Genomic DNA, 23,901 nt, shown 5'->3' on the forward strand with positions numbered 1-23,901 from the left:
CGAATTCCTGGAAGAACGGATGCATACCATATTTTTCTGAATTTAAATGAGGGCTTATTGGATTTCATACTCTGACTGAATCATTTGAAGATACGCCGCCAAAGAACTAAAAAAAATCAGGTTTTAGATCTACAGGAAACTGTAAAAGAGCTGAATTATTTATTCGAAAATAATGGTTCCGTAGAAAGTCGATTGATTTCCGTTGTTTTGTCTTGTTTGTTTTGAACTAATTTGACAGTTCATTTGGATACACGGTCAATAAGATCAACCCAAATGTTGGTGATAACTTTAGTCGCAACATTCTTTATGGTGGCGCTAGTGACGTCCGTTCTTTGTGGCTAGAGGTTGTATTGGCTATCGAAAGCAACAGCAAAAGCACCGAGAAACGTTAATTCTAGCGAGTTATTAATAATAAAATAAATAGATCATCGCGTTTACGCCCTTATGCATGCTCACTGTCGAATTGTCACCTCACCAGTTACAGAGAATCACGTGACTCGCAGAATAAGGGAGATCGTCTCTCACCCATATTCTCGTTTTCGTTCGAATGGCGTCAATGGCTTCCAGTCCTGAAAATGTTTTTTTTTCGGTTATTTGCCCGCAAATAGTTACCTACCTTATTGTGCAACATTATCCCGAATGTCACTTCCCCGCGCGCCATCACTCCGAATGTGAAAAGAACGAGCAGCAATCAAAAGAAGGCAAAGTCTCATTCGGCAAAGAGGCCACAGGATCCGTTAGACAACATGGAAAACTTTCGGCATTAACAAGCCCCTCATCCCAACGTTATTTTATAGAACACTTTATTTTTATACTTCATGGCGACATTCAAGAACTTTAAAGAATTCTCACATTTCTTGTTTCAATTTACCTATTTTAATCAGTTTCATTCGGTTTTGTGTCATAACTTCAATCTTCCTTTGTCCGACAATTAATATTTTCCTAAGCACTTGCATTCACCAGTGCACGATTCTACCTAAAAATGATTTCTCTATGGATGACGAAAAACGATTCCAAATGGGGTGGGGTGAATGATTTTGCTCCGAAAAAAAAACAACTTTAACACAACAATATGTGTCAGTAGAGTAGGTGGTAGTAAAGGTGGTAGGTATTCATGACACCACATTTTCAATTCTCATCAAAGTCATCGTCTACTCCTAGAACACTCGCAACTAACACGCTAATCTCTTCACTTAACAGTGACAATAAAATATATCGAAAATCAACTCTCTTCTTACCAACTGCGCGTACTCTATCGTTTTTTTTTACACTCATCAACTCTCTCTCTCTCTTTCTCTCACCAGCATTATTGCAACCGATCGGTTTTGTAACCTAATATGATAGTAAGGTAATAAGGAAATTATCGCAACCAATTTTTAAAATCACACAAAATCAACATTCGATTTAGCTCTCCTAAACTATAACCAGATCACATCGATCACAATATAAAAGGGGTTTCTTTTGATTTCTTTACGATTTCAACTAAAACAAACAATTTTTACTATGCGAAATATTTAAGCTATCTTTTTTGTGTTTGTTTTATTTTGGAAGAACCGATTCCAAACTTATGCCCTAGTTTTTGTTTAATTTTAAGGAAATCGAATTTGTGCCCCGTTTTTGAAACAAGAGACGCGGTTTTGCGGTTGCATTTTCGTTTTACTATTTAAGGTAAAACTTACCTAAAAATGATCATAGAAAAAGGACCATCTTCTTTCTCCAGGACCTCTAGGAAGGAATAAAAATATAATAGGACTAAACACGTAGCGTCATCATCATGAGAGCGAGATTTGCGATTATTCGTTTTGTTTGGGGAGGTGGGGGTACAAAGCACCATTCGCAGCAAGTTTTCAACTAACTGTTCTAGTGGATCACTTAATTTTTAAAAACAATTAGAAAATAGTAAAATATGCTATGAGCAACTACTATTGCAAGCGAGCCGTTGTTTTTTTTATGTTTGCAAAATTAGACAATAGGAAACACGAAATTTTTATATAAATAAAAAAATATATTAGAGTCTATATTTATAAAAAAAAAGTTTAAACAATAAGGAAATCATCATCATTTCTAGTACTTTCTTACTATCTACTAATAGGTATCTTTTTTCTTTAGAGAATTATAATGTTTCTTTACTATCCTGTTTTGTTATTCCATTGTGTAAATTTTGTTCATTTTGAAAGCATCTCTTCTTTTTTTGACTGTTTAATATTTCGATACAGTTTCATCTGTTTTGTGTAGTAATGCAGTTTGTTTGTTCAATTTCATTTCATGTGCTACATGTATATATATTAAGGAAAGAGAAAAATTCCTTTTTCGGGATGAGATTGTTTTCCTTAAGATTTGTTTATAGCGGTTGAATTGTGGTTGATAAACTTCCCGGAGTTGATGCGAGCTACGCGTTTCACGCGCCATCGATTGCACAACCCTTAAGTTGCCGTGTTGTGCTGAGAATGTAATACCTGAAAAAGTTGCAAGGTTTTTGGGAAATAGGTTGATATTTAATGTAAATTGTGTGGAAAATCCGATTCGATCGAGTTCGAAAATAGGGGCGGAGAATAGGATCCTCTGAAATAAGGGTTTTGCCGTTGCCGTTTCGCTTTCACCTTCATTACCTTAAGTCGTAGAGTTTCCTCTAGCACTGAGTCAAATCAACCGATGTTGACGCAATGTCGGGTCAATGTTGGGTTTGGGTCGTGACAATGTCGGATTGCGATCGGATTCTTGTAGCTTTTTCACCGGAATGTCGACCAGAGGTTAGACTCAATTTAATGACATCAAGTGTTTCTCAAATGAAAATGATCCATTCCTTCGTTAAATGACGAATCAAATCGATTTCATCCATTCGAATGAGGTGAATTGATGAATTGTTAGTGGATCATTGCTTTTCTTATTTTCATTAAATATTAAATTTGAGAAATTGCAACACTTCAAAATCATAAAGTGATTGAATCCCACTGGGTGGCGTAGTCTGGGCAATGATGTTAATCCAGCAATAGCAAAGTGAGAAGGTACGACGCGAACACTGGCGCTGTAACCATAGGACGGCGATAGAGGAAACTCTTCGCCATACCCAAGCGTCTGTTCCCCAGGGAAGTGCGCCGTAATGAACAAGAAATGCTCTTCCCCGGAAGGTACACCTAAGATGGCAGCCACATCACGGGCCTAGGAGACATTAGGCAAACCAAGGTCTCCAAAATCTACTAATTGTTACAGAAAACAACAGATGTAGACAACGAACTGATTTAATGGCCACGACTTTTAGCAAAAAACAACGGACAAGAATTGGAACATGGAATGTAGGTGTTATCATTAGCCTAGCAGGGTACGCAGGTACCAACTCGCCACAGAGGCATAACACATGAAGCTTGAAATTCTGGGACCTAGCGAGGTGATATTCGAGGTGAAAACGATTCCCGGCACCGTGGAGTGGATTTCCTGCTTAGCGTTCGGGCAAATACTGCGTTCATCAAGTTGGAACCTATTAATGAGAGGATAATCGTTGTCAGATTGAGAACACGGATTACTATGTCACAGGGCAAGAAGAATTTCTACAGTCAACTGAATGCTGTCATTAATAAGGTTCCAAAGGGTGACATCAAGATTTATTATGACCGTGATGGCCATACCGAGAGTAAAATCGATCGATGGAGACGAAGCCTTCTGATGTCCGGAATAACCGCAGCGCCGACATTGCTTGTCTGATCATCACTTTCTAATCGGGGAATTGCGCGCCTACGCATTGCGCGGATTCAGTGGCGGGAGGACAGTGCCGGGCGGCGATACAACACAAATCGATTAGAAGATTCAGCAGTGAAAAGGTCACTCGTTGAAGATCTTACGACCGGAGCAGTGGATATTACAGCGTAAAAGAATAATGGGCGGACAACAATGCCTTTATTGAGACAGTGAGAACAACCTGGGTGAGCTGCGCATCCAGCGAAAAGAGTGGATCATGGAAGGAACCTGGCAGAAGATAAAGGAACGTAGAGAAGCAAAAGCCGCGATAGAGTTAGGCGAGAAGGAGAGATGCCAAAAACGGTACTCGGCTCTAGAGAAGCTGACAAAGGAGATGCCTGAGTGGAGGATGACTCCAAGGATGCCAGTGAAAGACGTGACAGAACAGTTATTTACCGACTCCACCAACAGCTGAAACGTTGATTTGAGCACTAGTTTTCCCAACCAACCTGCCACCAACTACTCGCGTCAACTTCGAGCCTACCCACCCAGAAGCTCCTATTCGAAGCATGGAATCCAACAAGGCTCCCGGGTCGATCAACATGATAACCGCACAATTATTCTGAAATATCTGGAATACCACGATTTTCTGGCCGACTGGATGCCGGGTATCTTAGTCAAGGTCCCAAAGGGGGATCTGACTGTGTGCGACAATTGGCGAGGAATCATGTTGCTGTGTTCTGTTCTGTGCAAAGTTATCCTGAATCGGATACCGGAGAAGATCGACGCGACTCTCCGGCAACAACAGGTAGGATAGGAAATCTTTTGTGGACCATAATGTCACGCGCCGCATCATCCTGGAGCAGGTCAACGAATTCCAAGAGTCCCTCTATTTGTTATTCATTGACTACGAGAGACTCGAAAGCTTTCGACCGACTAAATCACGAAAATCTGTGGGGCACCCTGAGCCGTAAGGGAGTCCCAGACAAAATCGTTAAACTCGTCGAATCGCAAAGATCTGCATAACGGAGCCTTGTCTGACCCTTCTGGTAGCCATCGTGCAATTGACCGTGAAGGTCGAATCGTGGGCTGAAGTGGCAGCATATCACTGTGGAGTAGCTCAACTACTCCGCTTTGGCTGATAATGTTGCGCTATTAGCACAACGGCTCTCTCAACGCAGGCAACACTACACTGCCTCTGGGCATAAGTGTCATTCAAGCCATTGTTGACATCTTTCGCATCATCAAGAAAATGCCGAAGGTGTTCAACGATTCGATGATGTGATTTCCATTGTCATTGTGCAGAAGGGCTGGAAGCAACCGAGTGAACTGTAATGGAAGAGTCACCTACCCTACCACGATACATAACTACGAATGTTGGCTTCATGCGTTGGATAGCCTCCGGGATGTGGGTAGATCACCTTTTCGTGGTACGTTACGGGATGTAAGATCTACCACCGATTCCTAGTCTTGACTACTTCAAAGTAGGAGAACAGGATTTTGACGTGTTCAAATGTTCAACTGTTGCAATGGTGATCAAAATTATCACCGATTGCCTGCAAATAGTGGTTTCCTAACATAGTCGCCAAATATTGATACCGAGCACGTAATCCTACGTCAAATCTAGGGTCGAGTCTTTTTAGTAATCAAAGGAACACATCCTAGTCCTTGTTACTTTTTATGCCTTGTTGATAGTGATAAGAATCGGCTTTGATCCACCGAGGATGAACAAGGAAAAAATGAGGTAGTTAGTCTTTATCTATGTGATTCCTAATCTTCTATTCGGTGTTCCAGTGGCGTCCCGTCCCTCACTTTTTACCTGAGCACCAACTTTAAAAACCAGATTTAATGCCATATTTATACTCGAATCGGTTAAAAATACACTTAATCTTCTAGTTTACTCGATATCTATCCTTTGCAAGTAATATTTTGATAATTGTTTATGTTTTGAGAGTTGGTGCACAGGTAGATTGAGGTTAAGGAAACGCCACTGCGGTTCCATAGTTTGAAGTGGTTAAGACTAGGGTTCTGATGCATGGTCATGATCGGTGTCATTGTTTAATTTTGTTGCTAAGGAATTCAATTAGAATCGATTCTTTGCGATGAAGGCAAGAATGACAACTGTATCAAAACCGAATACTTCATTTTTTCTCAATAGTGATGGAGTAATACGACATACACTAAACTAAGGACACGGGATATACTGCAATAGATCAAATTACTGGTCGCAGTGGTGTTATGTCCCGAACAGAAGAAATAAAAACCTTCGGGACAGCAGGACAGCGTTACAGTTCACCAACTACTTCTTTATGGAGCTGTCCGGTCTGCAGCGATTTGATTGCGTGTCGGAGTGGACCTAAGGAGCAAGTCACTGAAGCAGTTCCACATTAGCGAGAAGAGTAACCAGACCTTCGCTGTGTACACGGAATATTTCACGCACACCATAAATATGCACTTCTTTTTGTAGAGCTAACGAAGGCAAGCAGATCAGACCATCGACAACGTACGGTCCGGGAGATTAGCGAGCATCTAGAAGCAGCCTGTAAGATTCAGAGTGCCTTGAATCATCAGAAGACGAGTTTGAGGACACAGGGGAAATGCTGTAGTAGGAAGGGTATTTGGTGAATGGGTTCCACGAAGTGTTGGATAGATCGACTGTGGATTTGAGATATACTACCAGATTATCATCAGGGTGGTTGGAATAAAATGTTTGAGCATTGTATATACTCAAGAAATTGGATCGCATACCACTAGCTTTTTGTGGTTTAGTGTTGTCTTTTATTTCTACTCTTTTGGGGGATGTACTTCCTAAAAGAGAAGAGCTCTATCTTATATGATCCTGGGGAGTACACAAGTAGTAACATAGCGCTGTTCCCGTTTTTGGATGAAATTCAGAAGTTCGCATCCGTTGGACAATTCGAAACCATAGCTGCGGCTTCCATATTCGGTTCCAGGATGAAAACACCAAACTGACCGACAAAGCATTCTTGCACACCAGCGAATACCACCATTACCACTGCCTTTGGTTGTCACACGTAACATTATTAAGTAAAGCTATTGAACAATTATTGTCGATTTCAGTGGAATTGATCCAACCGATTAAAAAAAATTTTAACGTTTCAAACGTCGTCAGTGAGCAGGTCCCTACATTTGACACTGGAATGGAAAAAGATGGCAGCAAGGGTAAGGGATCCGTCGAAACCGAACGCGTTGCGCGCTTCACGCTACAATTTGAGGAGGAATACTAAAGCTCTGAACCAAATTTTGGTGGATTCTTTTAACTTTTGGTTAACATTTGACAGATGGAAAGTTATGGAATGCTATCCGCGCGTGGTCTGCAGACAAGAAGTTAAATTTTGACAACAGTGGCTGAGTTCTTCTCGAAAACCGGTCGACAGCACAGGGATTTTTGAACATACACACTTAGAAAAATTCATGTAAATTTAGGTGCTCTGAGACTGACATATACGAGCGTCAATTTTGACATAAAATTGAGTCATAATAGACAAAAAATTCAGCTCAATCAAACGTACTTTCGAACTTTTCAGTCTCGGAGCATTTATTTTTACATGACATGTTTGTTTACGTCTCATCCTTTATGTCAAAGTTGGATTCCGTCACATGTAAGATTAGGTATTTCTAAGTGAGTAGAAAGTAACTTTCGAAATGTCACTTTTATTCACGAGTTAAATTTAACCGACGACAACAAATCAAGATCAGTTGTCCCACAGCTGTCTACAGCAGCATTCGATTTTTTATTTCGGTGTGAACCACGCGATAGCCTGTTTTCGAGACTCGCTATTATATAGTTGCTCTTTGTTCGTTGCTAGCAGTTCGGAGCCTTTTGTTGCTACGGTGCAAGATGTGTGAAGTAAAAAACACCATCAAGTTTAGCTTCAGCCACCATGATGCTAAACCAAACATCGGAGAGATTGTAAATTTCGCCAAAGCACTCGACGCGGATCGAAGTGAAATGGAAGCTGTTTATCGCATTGGTGAGGAAAGGGGAGTATTCATCAAGTTTAAATCAGAGGAAGCGATGCTCCATGCTCTGACGTTCAATTCGGAGGATTTAATCTTCGACGGCAAAGGTACGCATGTCGCATGCTGGTGAATACATTCAATATGTGCGTGTGTATGACTTGCCACCAGAGGTACCCGACAACGAGCTAGATAAAGTGCTGGGGAAATAGGGAAAAATTAAACGCATCATCCGGGAGAAATTTCCATCCGATCTGTGTTTTGAGGTATATACAGGGATACGCGGTATATATATGGATGTGAAGAAGGAAATCCCCACGTCATTACATTTCTTCAATCGCAAAGGAAATATATTTTATGATGGCAACAAAGATAAATGTTTTCTGTGCAAGGCGGACGGACACCGGAAGCTTTCCTGTCCCATGTGGAAGGCTGGGAATGAAGCGGAGAAGCAACCTAAGGAAAAAGGAAAGCAGCAAAGTGAAAGAAAACAAAACAGCAGCAGTACGTATGCTGGTGTAGTGGTGGAAGGTGCGTCGCTAGTCATTAGCGACCAGGAAACGGACACGAGGTTGGAGAGGCTGAATGAAAATAACGAAATGGACGTGACGACCCCGACGACCGACGAGAGTAGCGGAGAGCATGCAACGGGAAACGACGTTCAGAAGCAGCAGCAGCGATCACGATTCGGGTTCAATGAAAATGAGGAACAAATTCGGGAAAGAAAGAAGTTGCGTGCACGGGAGAAGATCGCTTTGTCGCCGCTTCGATCGCCACCCAGAAAAATCCTATGATAAAATGCATTTTTATATATATTTTATTGTATTTTGAGTACCAAAATTGTTATTTTTATAACATTTAAGCCTTCCAAATAAACGAAATGAAAAAAAAAAAAAAAAAAAAGCAAATCAAGAAGACTGGCAGCTCTTCAATTTTCTAATACGAACGCTATAAGACCGGTACAATCGCGTCATTTGCCGCTCAAAGATAAATGCTTCGAACTAAAGAGCCTGAATTTATAAAGAGACGACATCTTATCAATTTGACAGGTCTTCTGCTCGATTGGAATAACTTTTCCTATGACTTTGACAGATAATCGATTGTTCCAATTTTGACAAGTCGTCTCTTTATAAATTCAGGCTCTTTACTTCTAATGAATTTGATAGCAAAGATTACATCCTCAGAAGAAGGGTTTGTGTATTTGCTCATTTTTCTATGCATTGCTCCAACCTTCACTCAAGCGCAGCGCCATAGAGTTCTCTACCACCGTTAGTATTAGCATAGATGAATACTAAGATGAAACAGTCGGAAGAAAAACTTTCTATTTTAGTGTCCTCTTTCACGGTCCCTTTCATCCAATGAATATCCCCCGTATGCAAGGTAATTTTGTGGTTTTGCTTCCCCTCGGTAGAGATGAAATTTTGCGCTCTTTTTTATCAAAACAATCACACCAAAATCAGAGATGTCCCATTTTTTAAATTATTCGATTAACATCTAATCGATTATTTTTTGTTCGCTGTGCTGTCATTTATCCACAAATGAGAGTGCAGCATATGTTTGAAACGATGGGCGATGATCCTCTGGTGAGGTTAATGCTTATATCAGCATGATATAACCGAATACAAATATCTTAATTTTCGGTTCGTTAATCGATTAATCGATTATTCGAATGAAAATCGGCCATCACTAGATGAATGTGAAACGTCATTTCAAATTTAAGGTCGTACATAAATAATGATACAATTTGAAAGGGACCGGGGCTAATCACAAATTACGTCCCCATGGTAACTGAAATAAACACGAGTGCGGACCGGTTGGTATTAGTGAGCAGTTTCACTAATACATGCGTTTAACTGGTTGAAAATAAAAAAACAAACCGCTATCAAGTCGAACACTTTGACAGATGATTTCATGGTCGAAAATAATAAACAAATCGATTTTACACGGCTACACTAGCTAGGTTGTATTAGTGAGATCTTGCGTCGAGAAGTCAATTGTACGCTCTACAACAACCAACTTAATGGTGTTTGTCAACTCGCTGATCAACTCCATTGAAAAACGACGACAAGTTGATGCGATCTACGTGGACTTAGTAAGGCGTTCGATAGGGTTCCACATGTGCTTGCAGTGGACAAAATGAGGTGTATGGGATTACCTAATTGGGCCACGAAGTGGCTACAGTCTTACTTAACTGACCGCTCAGTCTATATGAGCATTAACGGTGTTAATTCGCTTAGTTTCGAGATACCCTCTGGTGTTCCCCAAGGTAGCCATTTGGCGCCTTTAATTTTCATCCTGTTCGTGAACGATCTGTGTTCTTCGAAACTTATGTTCGCCGATGACTTAAAGATCTTTCGTACAATTAAGTCAAGACTTGACTGTTGCGCACTCCAGAAGGATATTGATTCCCTTTTGCGCTGGTGTACATTGAACGGTATGCAGGTTAATGTCACAAAATGCTGCGCAATATCTTTCAGCCGTTCACGCGAGCCCTTACGACATGACTATAGGATAGGACTCAGTAGTTTGCTCTTCGTTTCTTCAGTTAAGGATTTGGGTGTTATCATCGACTCTAAAGTCAGATTCAATGAGCACATCTCCATAATAACTGCTAAAGCATTCGCCACATTAGGTTTCTTGAAACGAAACACAAACGCATTCCAGGACATCTACGCGCTGAAATCACTATACCGTGCTCTCGTCCGCAGTCTTCTAGAGTATGCTGTTGTTGTGTGGGCACCCTTTCACGCTATTCAAGCTAACAGAATCGAAGCCATTCAGCGAAACTTCGTAAGATACGCTTTACGTGTTCTGCCCTGGAACGATTCGGTAAATTTGCCACCTTGCGAAGAACGGTGCAGGCTGATTGACCTGGACACGTTGGCAGCAAGGAGGAAACTACTTCAGCGACTCTTCGTGTTTGGATTGCTTAACGGTGACGTGGACTGCAACTCTCTTGTGAGCCAAATAAAGAGTTCTACGTAGTTACACGCTTCTGTGGCAACCCACCCATCGGACCAACTATGGATTCAACGAACCGTGGACTTTGTGCTGTCGTGTGTTTAATGAAACGTTTGATGTATATGATTTTAACATTAGTAAGTCTACTTACAGACATAGAATTCGACACCTAGCCTAAAAAATATCTGTACAACATTATGTTGAAGATTTAATTAAATATACACAAAATGGTTCATAGCACAGCCTAAGTAAAAAGTTTTTTTTTTTCCTTTGGTTTGTTTTTTCCGTCGATCTTGTTTTCCGTGCTGAGCACCAATGCTACCGACGTGCCAGGAAGGCAGCTCCCACACCTGGACCCTACCTATCGACCCATCAACTCATGAACCGGGGACCAACGGCTTTACTTCCCTTCCGAAGGAAGGCGTGATCAGAGATATTATGCCTCAGAACATCCCGGCGGCGCCGACTGGGATTGAACCCAGGCCTGCTGGGGTGAGAGGTAATCACGCTTACCACTACACCACCGGCGCCGTTAAGTAAAAAGTTGAAAACCTTTTTCGGTTCTGGCTGTGAATTTGATTTAAAACAAAATTTGAAATAATGAAAATAATCGAGCTGTAAAAATACCGGGTTGCCCAACATTTCATTATTCACAAACAAAGTCATCACGATGCCATGGCACCGAGCATGGTACTATCGGCACAGTTGAGACCAGTGCTGTTAATTTTCATATAATTCGATTGAAGATGAACCAATACAACCATTCAATCAATTCTGTGAAAACGAATTCTCACATGACCATAATTTGAAGAGCCCCTTTCTCATTCGAAGCTCATCGTCACTGTCAATTGAGTCACTCACTATCATTTGATATACGACAGTGGAGTATGTATGTATGTATGTAAGGTAGCCACCATCCCTTCAAAGATCTTGTCTTGTATGCAGCTCCACTTAATAGCAAGATCAATTTGAGCTACCGATTTGAATTCACAATATCGCTGTATGAAGGGCCAAAAACGGAGGTGCGGACCCGTAAGCAGAGACACTTACACGAAATCCACGGGAATTTAAGAATCTCCTTCCAACGATACGATCCAACATATCGAATAACACAATTCGCAATACTTATTAAGCTTCCTACAGGATGGTTTGTTAAGAAGGGCGCGTCAATCTCACTGAAACTGTTGGAGTAGAATTCACACCACCACAATCGAATCGGTAGGATAAAGAAAATGATAGTGTTTACTCCCTCCTAGACTCCGGTTGTCATACCACTCCATCGTCCAGTTTCAGGTCAAATGATACCTTGATGCTCCCTCCCAACCCAGTATTTATTTATATGAAGTAAATATATGTAATGGAGAAATGAAATATATCCGAACATAACAATATGAAATAATGAAAATACATTTATGTGGATAAAATAGCTGATATTCTGCAATTCAATTAATAACTGTTTTACATATAATAAGATACAGCTTTATGTCTCCTCAGCTCACAGCATAAGGTGGATGTAACACTGAAATCTCAAGGTTATATTAAGTAAATACATATTTTTAGCTCGAATCATGCTTGATACTCTCCTTACAATAATGAAAAAAGTGTAATGTTTAGCTAACAAAACAAAAAATAAAAAACGAATCTCATCTAAATGATGTCATGCATGACGAGAAATAACCTGTATAATAAATATTTTGCATATAATGTAATGTTGTCGCTTCCTCTGCTTCATCAGCTTAATTTTAATTTCGATGAGTAATGCGATACAAAATAAATTTATAAATATTGAAATAAACATGAATAATTGATATCGATACGTTCAATGTATCAGATATGTTTGGGATTTTTTTTCTGAATGGATGGATTATTCTTGATGAATGTAAAAGTAAAAAATGTAATGTGTATAAAATATAAAGTGAAATACAATGTATGATAATAAATAAGGATGACAATTTAAAAACCTTATTTTTTTTGTGATTCATCTTCCCTTAACTAATTATATTTTAATGGTACTTATGCATACAAATTATACATGTGTCATAGATTGATACTGTACCCCATGCGACGTATGAATATTAGAAGTAATGAGTGGAAAAAAAGAAAAATCTAGGTTATCTATGATTGTAAATATTGAACACTCTACAAAAGTATAGTGATATGTTAAGTTAATCTGTAATGCAATGGCTGTATTAAAGAATAATTGAAATTATCTATCATGATGTAATGCGTTTTTTTTTTTCAGCTGTTGGTTAATATGTAAGCAACTAATTAATTAGTAAATTCTGCACTAATATAAATTCATGTAATGTATAAGATATTATATTATAATAATATGTATTCTTGAATTAATTGTACTATCAGACAGGCTGTATGCCACAAAATAATTTAATAAGAGTATCATACTACTTATATTTATACGTTGCATGAATATTACTCGATTGATGCCCATGAAAATCATATTACAATTTGATCTTTTAAATTTTGATGATCTGAAAAAAATAATTTTAATTCTGTTTGAAAACATAATAATATGAAGAATAAAATTAAATTTATTGATGTAATACTACATGCAGTAAAATATCATTCCTTGAAAATACATTACACGAAAACTTATATTTACTTCCAAGATCCCGGTGGATAAAAAATAATATAATGATATAAGATGTATAATATAAACGAAGAAAATAATATCACAAAATAGTCAATTCTAGTAATATAAAAAAATAGGTAATAAAATAATATTATAGGATGTTATAAAAAAAAAAAACAATATTTGAAAAAGCATTCCTTGTATCCATTGCATACTGACGGGAAATAACTACAATTAATTAGAAGTTAATTTGTTGATATGTTCAACGTCAGGCCTCCAACGATAAGCATGAATATAATAACGTCAGTAATGACCTGAAAAATATTGACCGCTTCTTCTAAAAACAAGTACTGTAATAAAACAATAAAAAATTTTGTAACAATTGAGCTAAAAAAAATAAACTAATGTAAAAAAATAATGGTATCACTAATGAAAATAAATTACCTGAAATGTACAAGCATGTCTAAAACAAATGTAATAAATGATAAAAACTACTTTATATGAACATACATTGGTGGCCCTTAAATCATACAAACCAAAATACGAAAATCGACCCATTGTGCCAATCCAATAGTAACACAATACATCAAATATGACAACAGGTGGTAAACTTTATGCAAACGTCAAACTTAAAAATACCTAAAAAAAATTTCCACAGTAAAAATAAATGTGAGTTTTTTTTTATCTGATGATTAACTCTGTTGTTTTCCATTCACTTAAGCTAATTTTTATGGATGATGATGATGACATGGAACTACCACTCACTGTAGCATGATAACTGGCCACAGACTGTGGACCATCCTCACTGCTCGACCTGATCAAGTCCAACAACCTCCAATTGCACTCCACCCGCCACTACATGAAAGGCCAAAAACGATTTGGGTGAATCCGTGGGCAACATCGCCAACGCGCATCCATGGGACAAACGATAATCTCCCTCCAACAACAGGATCACACAACCGGCCATAAAACAGGCCTTCCAACAAAGGGACGTGAGTGGAGAGAAGAACCCGCCCTCCCCTCACGAAACTCCACAAACAGGGAGTCGGCATCTCCACTCCCCCCATCCACCTCGCCTAAATCGGGTGCCCTGGTGAACCCTACCGTACCCAGCATATAATGTTTCATATAATAATGGAATGAAAGTTAAGAGAAAAATAAAGGAAAGATCTCACCGGATATGTTGCAAAGGGATCCATGACATCACGATGTTTTCGAAGAGCTCCCATAGATATGCTGCCGCTACTTCTTCAACCGGTGTTAAAAACAGCACTCTCGCCTTTCCTTCCTCACACAGCAGCGGAAACCCTAAAAAACCCCGAAACTCACACTAGCTGCTCCAACTGGAGGGATCTCAGCAGAGAAAAAATGAACTGCATCCACTTTCCATCACCAATCACTCGCGACACAATGGCTTTAGTTCGCCAGCACAGTCTGTAAAACGCAGCGCCAGCACCTCACCGGCAGAATAAACTCGCGAGTGACCGAAAACAAACGCCATGGCACCCTTCGATTGTATTACTGAAACACAACCTCACACACAAACACGATGACGACAACGTTTAGCAAGCGCCTTTCGTCCGGGAGGCGGAACGCCAGCACACAGCAAGCGAAGGAGAGAAGAAAAATAAAATGCACAGACAGCTCGAGTTGAACAGCTAACGTTGACAGACAAACGCGAACTGATTTGATATACGACAGTGGAGTATGGAAGAAACCCAGCAAAATGGTCCCGAACAGACAAGTCGACCCGAGTTGTCGGATCAATGTAAGGCAAATTTAAGGACGATGTTGACCCAATGTCGTGTTGCTGTCGGGTCAATTTTGGGTTTATGTCGGGTTAACATCGGGTTGGGGTTTAATAGAAGTCAGTTGATGTCGGGTTGGCTTAGCTTTTTTTCGCCGTAATGTCGATCAGAGATCCGTTTATGTGTAGGTTACACTCAATTGAATGATATCAAGCGTTTCTCAAATCAAGAGCCACATGTGAAAAGGGCATACAAGCTTTTTGTAAACAAATCTTGGTATGCCCTTTTCTCGCCAACCGAGGGTCGTCCACGAAAACTAATAACATCATCGGGAAGCGGAAAGCTTCCCCTATCCGGTGATGTTGATGGTTTGCGTTGGTGTCATATGGGTAGCGAGAAAAGAGCATAAGAAGGTTTGTTTACAAAAAAAGCTTGTATGCCCTTCTCACATGTTGTTCTTGAATTGATTTTGAGAATTTACAGCACTGGTTGAGGCACACTGAGAAAAAAAAAGCTGGCTCAAAATGCGTGTGTAGAGTGACCACCCCTTGGGTTCCACCGAAAACAAGAATATGGGTGAATTTCTCATCAGCCAGACGGCAGGGCCAAGAGCGACATAGGTTCACGAACCACGAATACGCCAACGAAACATGGTGTTTACCTGGTGGCCTCACAACTGGATCTCGAATGCAGAGCTCCATCGTCGATCTCATCAGAAGCCGATATCAACTGAAATTCGAGAACGTCATTGGAGCTGGCTCGGCCACACACTACGAAGGGGCGGAATCGAAACCGGCAAACAAGCGCTGAATTGGAACCCGGCAGGATATCGCAGCAGGGGTAGGCCCAGGGACTCATAGAAGTGGAACCTCAAAAAGGAAATCAAACAAGTCGATCGGAATTTAATCCGGACCCAGGTTTAAGCTAAAGCAAACAGCAGCCCAGGATGGAAGTTTTTCGCGTTGGTCCCTTTGCACCAGTGCGTGACGGCTGCCTATATCCGCATATCAGTCCCATATGAAAAAAAGCATTGAGAAAATGGCAGTTGAAATTACAAAGTGCAATTCCCATGTAAATACTTGAAAGTTGCTGGGACAAACTGGCTTGATAAGTTATCTCAAAATTGACAGAAATCCATATGGAACTGATATGCGAATATAGCCAGCGAGGTGATTGAATCCCACCATCTTGTGTCAGTTTGCCCGGAATCGATATTCTAAACAACTGTACTCACCATGTGCATCACCAGGATCTCCTTCGTCTTGAACGAAATGGGACACAGTTTGCACTTGAACGGTTTATCGTTGTCATGTTCCGCGTAGATGTGCGCCTTCAGATTGTTCAGATGTACAAAGTTCTTCGTACAGCTGTCGCACTTGTAAACCTTGGGCCCCGGTGAGTTGGCTTCACTTTCCTCGATCTGCTGCAACAGTTGTCTGTGTAGGCTATTCTTTTCAATCCCATTTGTAATGACTGTCGGTATACTACTGCTATTACTACTGCTCGCCGGAGTGATGGCAATCGAAGCAGCACTCCCGGAGGTCACTATCTTTCCACCACTGATGACACTGTTGGTACCGGGGATGGTGGATGCTACTATCGCTGCCGAGGCGGGTGGTTTGTTATTGTTATTCACCGCAACACTGCCAGCCGCTTCATCATCGATCAGTATGATGTCCTGTTCCTGAGTGGAACTGCTAGCGGTTGCTACCACGAGCGGTCGTTTTTCGTCGCCGGATTCAACCCCGGCGGACGACGGTTTCGCGATCATGGTTTCATCGATCATCACCTCAAAGTCGCAATTGTCCGACACCGAGGAGCGGGTGCTGACCGAAGTAGTTGTGTGAGGTGCTATGTGCGGTTGCGGAGACTGCACCTGCTGGATGGGTTGAGTTCGTTGTTGTTCTACGGCTTGTGCGATCACCGTCGCACTGTTGGACCCGTTTATGCTGTGATGGCTGTTGCGATGGGATTTGAAATCTAGGTAGGAGTTGAAGGTTTCAGTGCACCGATCGCATTTGTACACGCCGTTTTCCGAGTGCATTTCGATCACGTGGTTTTCTAAACGAGTTGGGAGACTGTAGGTTCTAAAGCAAATGTCACACTCATACCGTTGGGACGAGTGCGCCTTCAGAAAATGCTGCTGACACTTTCTCTGCTTGGTGAACGTTTTCGAGCATTTGCCACACCTATACAGAACTTTTGCATGATTCTTCATGTGTCTTTCATAGTTGTACTCATATTTGAAGCTAGTTTTGCAATGCTTGCACACATAAGGTCGATCGTGCACTCCTCTCGGAGTGATAATGCTTCCTACCGGGGTGCCTCCTCCTTCCTCCATGTAGACTTCCTCCTCCTGTTCGATGGTGGTACACTCGATTTCGGTTTGATTATCATAACCCTGTGGCACATAGTTGGCGGCATTCACGTATCCTTCCGCTGTCGTTTGAATGGCATAGGTATCGTTACCGTCCGTGTAGTAGATCTCATGCCCTTCGCCAGCCGGAATCGTTTCACCCTCACTGTACCCGCTGATGTGAATCTGTTGCTGTTGCGAGGAGCTAGATACCGTCCGAACATCCCCGGACTCAACGTACTCGGTCATAGTGCCGTCAGCCGCCACATATTGAATCGTTTGCTGTTCAACCACTTGCTCCTGCTGCTGTTGTTGTTGTTGTTGTTGTTGCTGCTGTTGTTGTTGCTGTTGCTGTTGTTGTTGCAGTTGTTGTTGCTGCTGCTGTTGAAGTTCTTCGCTTTCCTCTTGATACTCCTCTTCCACATCCGCCGACTCGTCGATGGCCAATGTGATATCGTCTCCATCGTCGATGTACTCCTCACCTTTGACTTCCTCTACGACCTCTTGTTGCTCCACGTGCTGACTGCGTTGCAGTTGTTGCTGGTGATAATCTTCAGCCGCCTTGATTTCGTAGTATTTCATCCTAAGAAGTTCATCGTTCTCTAAGCACTGTCTCCGAAAATGGTGGTACTCTTCCAGTTTGCTCTTGCAGCCGATGCATATCGACGAGGGGAAATCCGTGGCGTAGGTGACCTAAAAAGAAAGATAGGAACGTGGTTTCAGGACACATGTCTGGTACAACTTCGATTGGGAAACCTCCCGGCGCTGCTCTGATTTGCACATGAATCATTTGTTCTTCCATCCTTCGTCGTATATTTGTCTTGTTCAGTTCAGGAAACGAGGTGTGCAGACAGTTGTTGCATGCTTGTAAAAGGTGCTTCTTCGTTTTTAACCGCTGTGGGATTTACTATTAGATGATGCGTGGGCAATTATTTTGGGAAACCTATGCTGTACATCGTACTAATCGTTACCACCACCTGACCGTCGCAACGATATTGACAGTATTGAGACCATTGCATCGTCAACACTGTGCTACTCTGCAGATCGGAGATTATAACCAATCTCCGCTCAAGTGGAGGATCTTTACAGGTTGAGCTGCAAACTATTCCATCGACTGTCAGCTCAACCATTATCGATGGTTTCTTTTTCCATGGCTATGATGCATCCAATAGGAACATTCGCTCTCCAGACCTTCTTCCTCGCTTTTCAAGCTTATTGCGCATGGCATATTAGCTTTTTGCGTGCTCTCAACTTATAGCGAATTCGTTTATTATCGGGGTTGGAACCAGTTCCAACCCAGTGCGAAACCGAACTTTTTGTCAGTGCGAACCTCAACCTGAGCTACGTTTTAAAAACAAACGAACAAACTGACGTTTGTCAGAAAACAAGCAGACCCAATCTTGATATCCGATCCAGGTTGGAACTGAATAATAAACGAATTCGCTATTAGTGTTCTAGATGCACTTCCACAGTTATTAATTGAGAACTTTCGATGCCTGTACCATTTTTGCATTGGTATAATTGTGTGGCAAGTCCAATCATACTTCTATGCCCAGGGAAGTCGAGACATTTTCCAACCCGAAAAATTCCTAGACCGGACCGGGAATCGAACCCAGCCACCTCCAGCATGGTCTTGCTTTGTAGCTGTGCCTTTACCGACTGAGCTAAGGGAGGTCCCGACCAGACCTTATTCTGTTTAATTAAGCTGTAACTACAGTAAGTACTGTTTCGGAGGCGCTTCAACCTTTGATCTCACTAGAAGGATAGTGGTCTTCCTTTAGAAACGTACTGGTAAAGCTTCCGGCACCGAACGTTGTTGAGGAACGTTCCGAAGATACTCGTACATGTGAGACAAAGTTTAGTGCAGTATCCTCCCATGCTGAGTGGCGGATATTAGAACTAGCTGGCTACTTCAACCAAACGATTTGCGCTGCATATTTGTTCTATTTCCTGTTCAAACTCAAAGCCACAGCCCAAGGCATGATCGATGTCCCCAGCGTCGACTGAAACGGTAAAGAGCAGAAGCGCTCTGAAGATACCATCTCGGTAAGCAATCCTTATCCTTAGGTTCATTTCGGTAAGCAATCCTTCGAGCTCTGAATCTGTAAGGCGCCGCCAGCATTTGCTGTTGGTATGGATAGAATTCCTGCGTCCATTCTGAATGTATGCTCTTATAAACAGCACTGAAACGTTGTAACGTGCAGATGTTGCTAATCAAATGTGGATCTTTTTAGCTCCCCTAAATCTTAGGACAGAATCTATCCAAACTGTCAGTTGTTACGACCAATTGGACTGAATTCTTGTCACTCTACGAGCCATGAACTCTGACGGACAAGTTGATGCCGTATACACTTGCCTCAAGACTGCTTCTCTTAAAGTTTTTCGCTTCTTGGTGGTGTGAAGCATTCACGGACACATCCAGCGTTCCCCCAAGGGAGTAACATGTGATTTCGCATAAGCTTTCTCGTCTGCCGATCGTATCACTGATTGTGAATTGCCTGTATCCTGATCCCTTTCCACCGCGAACAAAATCCAATTGATTTTGATTATTCTATTACTAACCAAATGTGGGATAGCGCTAGGCAGATTGAAGACTTGGAAGTTACTTGCAAGCAGTCTTTGCTGTTAAGATCATTATTGGTGAAACTACTTAGGTAGTTATAACGTTTTACGGTGATCCTCATGGATGTGAGAATCTTAGGTACAATCCTCCGAACAGCAAAGCAGATGCTACGAGGATTCAAATTCCATATTACACGAGTGACAGATATCATTATAAACTGAACCAATGCTCTTCAATGTATGCAGAGCTACATTATTTCTTTTCAATTGCCTTTTAGGCTCGTGGCATTTCGCATTTGTTCACACATCAAGTTTTCCGATGCAAAGTATTGGAAGACCTAAAATGGCAACCTAAAATTCCAGTACTTTAACGTTATTTACCTGTATCGTTGTGAGATCCAGAATCTTCTGCAATAGTGGCTCATCCGCAGTGTCCTTTGCATAGTAAACCGGTTGCAGCCGGGAAGTGGTGGTACCCTCCATCAGACACAGTCTGCATATGTTCATATTGAGACCAACTTTAACCGTAACGGTGTTAGCACTGTTGGCGCTAGCAGCATTGCTCTTGCTGCCTCTATGGTGGTGCTGACCAGCAGCACCTCTGCTTCTGCTGCGGAAGAAAACAAAAACAAGCGAACGCGATCATCAGTGTGGTCTTTCTTACATTGTGTGTGTATTCATTTTAAAATTATTGCACTATCGTGTTGGATCATCGTCTTCGCTGTCGCTTACTTATAAGCTCTGTGGAGCCTTTCTTTGGTACATAATACCCCCTTCTTTTGGCGCTCATACGCAGATTAAGTATGTGCGCCTAAACGCTGGTCGCAGTGTGGGAATTCAAATGTGAAACAAGCACCTCGAAAATATGTACATGTATGTTGGAAAGGTTATAAATACTTTTACAAATTTCTAGCTTCGCTGCGATACTTCATACCTGGGAGGGAGAAACAGACTCGGAAAATGTGAATGTCAAGTGAAGCCAGAAATGAGCTGTCACAAACTGTCAGTGGGAGCCAGCAGTACAAAACATCAATCAATGGGAAGTATTGATATCGAATACAAAATATTTTCTTGCTTGAAAACAATTTGCACTGCCAAATTTTCGTTTCTTCAGTTCAGGAATCGGTATGTAATTTAGCTAAATTGTAGTGTATCAAGCATGTTATATCGTAAATTTGATAGTTTTCTCAAAATGGAGGGGGTTGTAGAGATATTCAGGTACGGTTACTCTAAATTTTCGGGTTCGTGTCGGGTACGAGTATACGAAGAAAATATTTTTGAGTTCGGATCGGGTAAGGGGTATATTTGGGTACGGGTAGCATCGAGGGGCACGCAAAAATTTCAACTCCGGCACAGGAAGCAGCCGTAATTAAATTAATTCCATTAATTACAGGGGTCAGGTCGGGTTCGGGTTCTTCAAATTTTTATGAATTGGTTACGGGTTTGGTTCGGGTATTCAAATGTCTATATCCTATCATCTTTATGGGATTGTTTGTTAATGTGCTCAGACGTGGTCAAAACATCATACTCTGGCTCTGGGATTCCCACATCATTCCAGTACATGATATTACCTACGCGTTTATTATTATACCTGAGCAACTTGAATGAATTTTCATTCTCACTAGCTCTAATCCTTGAGCCCGAATGAGTTCCTTCGTTACACGCTGTACCACAGACCGGTTCACTTTGTGGTTCGAACTTTTCCTCCAAATCTAGATCGTTCCTGGCGACTTCCGGGTCTGAATCCTCTTCAGTGTTCTGTTCATCTTTTTCATCTCCAATAGCAACCCATTCAGGCACCACAGCAGCAAAGTTCGCGTAGTTATAATCCAGAAGAGCCGGCGAAGAGTAGAGGGGACGGGATTTATAAAAGTCCAACAACCGATCGCTCTCTTCCGGTTCGTCTTCAGGAGGTAGCAAGAAAGCTTCAATTGACGGAACGGCATCTTTATTTTCGTTTTCTTCCCATTTTTATCGACGCGGAAGCAGTCCTCTAAGAGATGGGCCTGCAAATAATTAAAAAAGATCATAGCAACATTGATAAAATGCAAAACACTTGTACCGTCAACACTTACGCTACAGACTCGCGAGCTTGGTTTTCGCCGGTTCCGGAATCCATCCGACAGAACTTAATCCATTGGGATCTTGTGATATAATCAGTAGGAAAGCGCAAAACACCCAATCCAGGATAATTCCTGCTGTTCCGGCCGCAGTATTTCACCTGACACTTCATTTTGGCTGATTCACTACGAGTCTCTACAAGTGATTTTTCAACTCCAACTATCCACAAGCATTAAGTCATCCGACGGTAACACGTAAACAGCAGAGACACGAAAAACCGAAACCCCTCATTATGGGAACAAATTACTTGATAATTTTTATTTGCCAAGAATTTTCTTGCGCAATATTGTGATTGATTTATTAGATTTTGTGTGTAGTATTTGCTTCTCCCTCCCAGCTTCATACATACCAAATAAAACCATGAAACTACGAACTCTCGAATCAGAGGTAATCCTACTACACTATTCGTTAAAATAAAGTAACAAATTTAATCACTAAAGTCGTGCATGTTTTGGATCAGAGATTTAAAGAAAATCAAGTAAACAATCGCTAAATTTTTAAGCAGAGCATAGAGCCCTATTTTCTCGACTTTCTAGAAGACGAAATCCAACAATATTGTTCCACGGCAAAGCACCGTAATCAATGTGATTACTTGTAATTTGTTGTTTTATTAGTAACGATAGCCTGTTAGTATAAACTGTGTTAATTGCATGTCCTGTTTCAATTTTTAATCGCCAGACCGTGCGGATTGTTCCACGGGTGGGTCACCAGAGGACTTGCTTACGCGAACTTCGTCTTCTGCAAGTCCCAAACACATTCCTGAGTACCTCGTTGAAAATATTGATCTCTCTATCCATTCAACTGGCAGCACTGGCTTGTTCCTCGCATCACACACTGTTCCACAAGGGGGTTCGCACACAAGCAAAGTTGCGTGACGGTATTTTGATATCATCCGTCGTCCGTCCGTGCATCGTTATTATTTCACATACAAGCAACAAAAACAAAGTGAGAGTATAGTAGAGCAACAACACCAGCAACAGCAGCAGTAGCAGTAAAAAAAGATCGAAGTTGTATAGGCGAAAAAAAATCTCTCCTTCGGATTCTTCCTTCTGTCATCCATTTTTTCGCAGAGACGGATTTCGGGCAGCAAAAATCGCCACCACCGCACCACTTACCGGGAGGACTCGTCCTTGATGACGTTGCTTTCCACCTCCATCGCGGAATGGGACGCGAAAAACGCTGCTAAACGGGACAAAATTTACACTTTTTCGCAGCTAGTCCGAAACTGGGGTTCTCTTCCTTCTGTTGCGTTTGCTGAAATACTACAACACCACCGAACGAACGATCCAATCTGCGCTAGTTAAGTTGCGACTGCTCGCTCAACACACAACAATCTTGTCTCGTAACCGTACGCACACAATCGTAGCCATGCGATTTATGAACGATTACTACCACCTATTGGCGTTCGCTCTCTCTCACTCTTTCTCCTTTTACCACGAAAGGAGGACGACTACTACACTGTTCACTACACTTTTGCGAGAAGAAAAACTTGTAGATGGGTGAGTGTGTGTGTATGAGAGCTGAGACTTTCGCGAAAATGCTACATAACGGTTCGTGTCATTTAGAACTGTACCATAGACCGTGAGTACAGTGATGGTACGATGTTTTTGATCATCTGATCATACATTTAGGCTGTTAAAAGCACCAACGAACCAACAATCAATACGAAACTAACGAGCTAATTCTGGAATTCTTCTGTGTCGCTAGAATTACTTATTTCCATGAAGTGCTTCGTGTCGTCTGCATATATAAGAAGTTTTATTTTTTTAAGCATGTAGGAAATGTCGTTTACGTACAAAATAAAAAGAATTGGGCCTACATGAGAACCCTGGGGCACCCCAGAGGTGACCGAAATAGGTTCTGAAACATAGTTGAAGATGCTAATTTCAAATAACAGACTGTAGTGGTAA

The 23,901-nt window shown here is 41.3% G+C and overlaps 1 protein-coding gene across 2 annotated transcripts; it reads right to left on the reverse strand.

The window, feature by feature from the left end:
• Positions 1-786: 786 nt before the first annotated feature.
• On the reverse strand, positions 787-23,290 carry LOC135704479 (zinc finger and BTB domain-containing protein 17-like). Of its 2 annotated transcripts, none has more exons than XM_065225963.1 (4): positions 23,107-23,290; positions 20,252-20,477; positions 16,187-18,001; positions 787-2,456 (listed from the first exon to the last, which is right to left on the reverse strand). In XM_065225963.1, exons 1-4 carry the CDS (start codon positions 23,145-23,147, stop codon positions 2,424-2,426), a joined length of 2,115 nt encoding a protein of 704 aa, XP_065082035.1. In that variant the 5' UTR covers positions 23,148-23,290; the 3' UTR covers positions 787-2,423. The 2 variants fall into 2 exon arrangements, with proteins under 2 accessions (XP_065082035.1, XP_065082034.1); XM_065225962.1 differs by having other exon boundaries at positions 20,252-20,480.
• Positions 23,291-23,901: the final 611 nt, after the last annotated feature.

This window comes from Ochlerotatus camptorhynchus, unplaced genomic scaffold, assembly GCF_037179485.1.
Source record: "Ochlerotatus camptorhynchus isolate MF236.1 unplaced genomic scaffold, CSIRO-AGI_Acam_v1.1 ptg000242l, whole genome shotgun sequence".
Taxonomy (NCBI): domain Eukaryota; kingdom Metazoa; phylum Arthropoda; class Insecta; order Diptera; family Culicidae; genus Ochlerotatus; species Ochlerotatus camptorhynchus.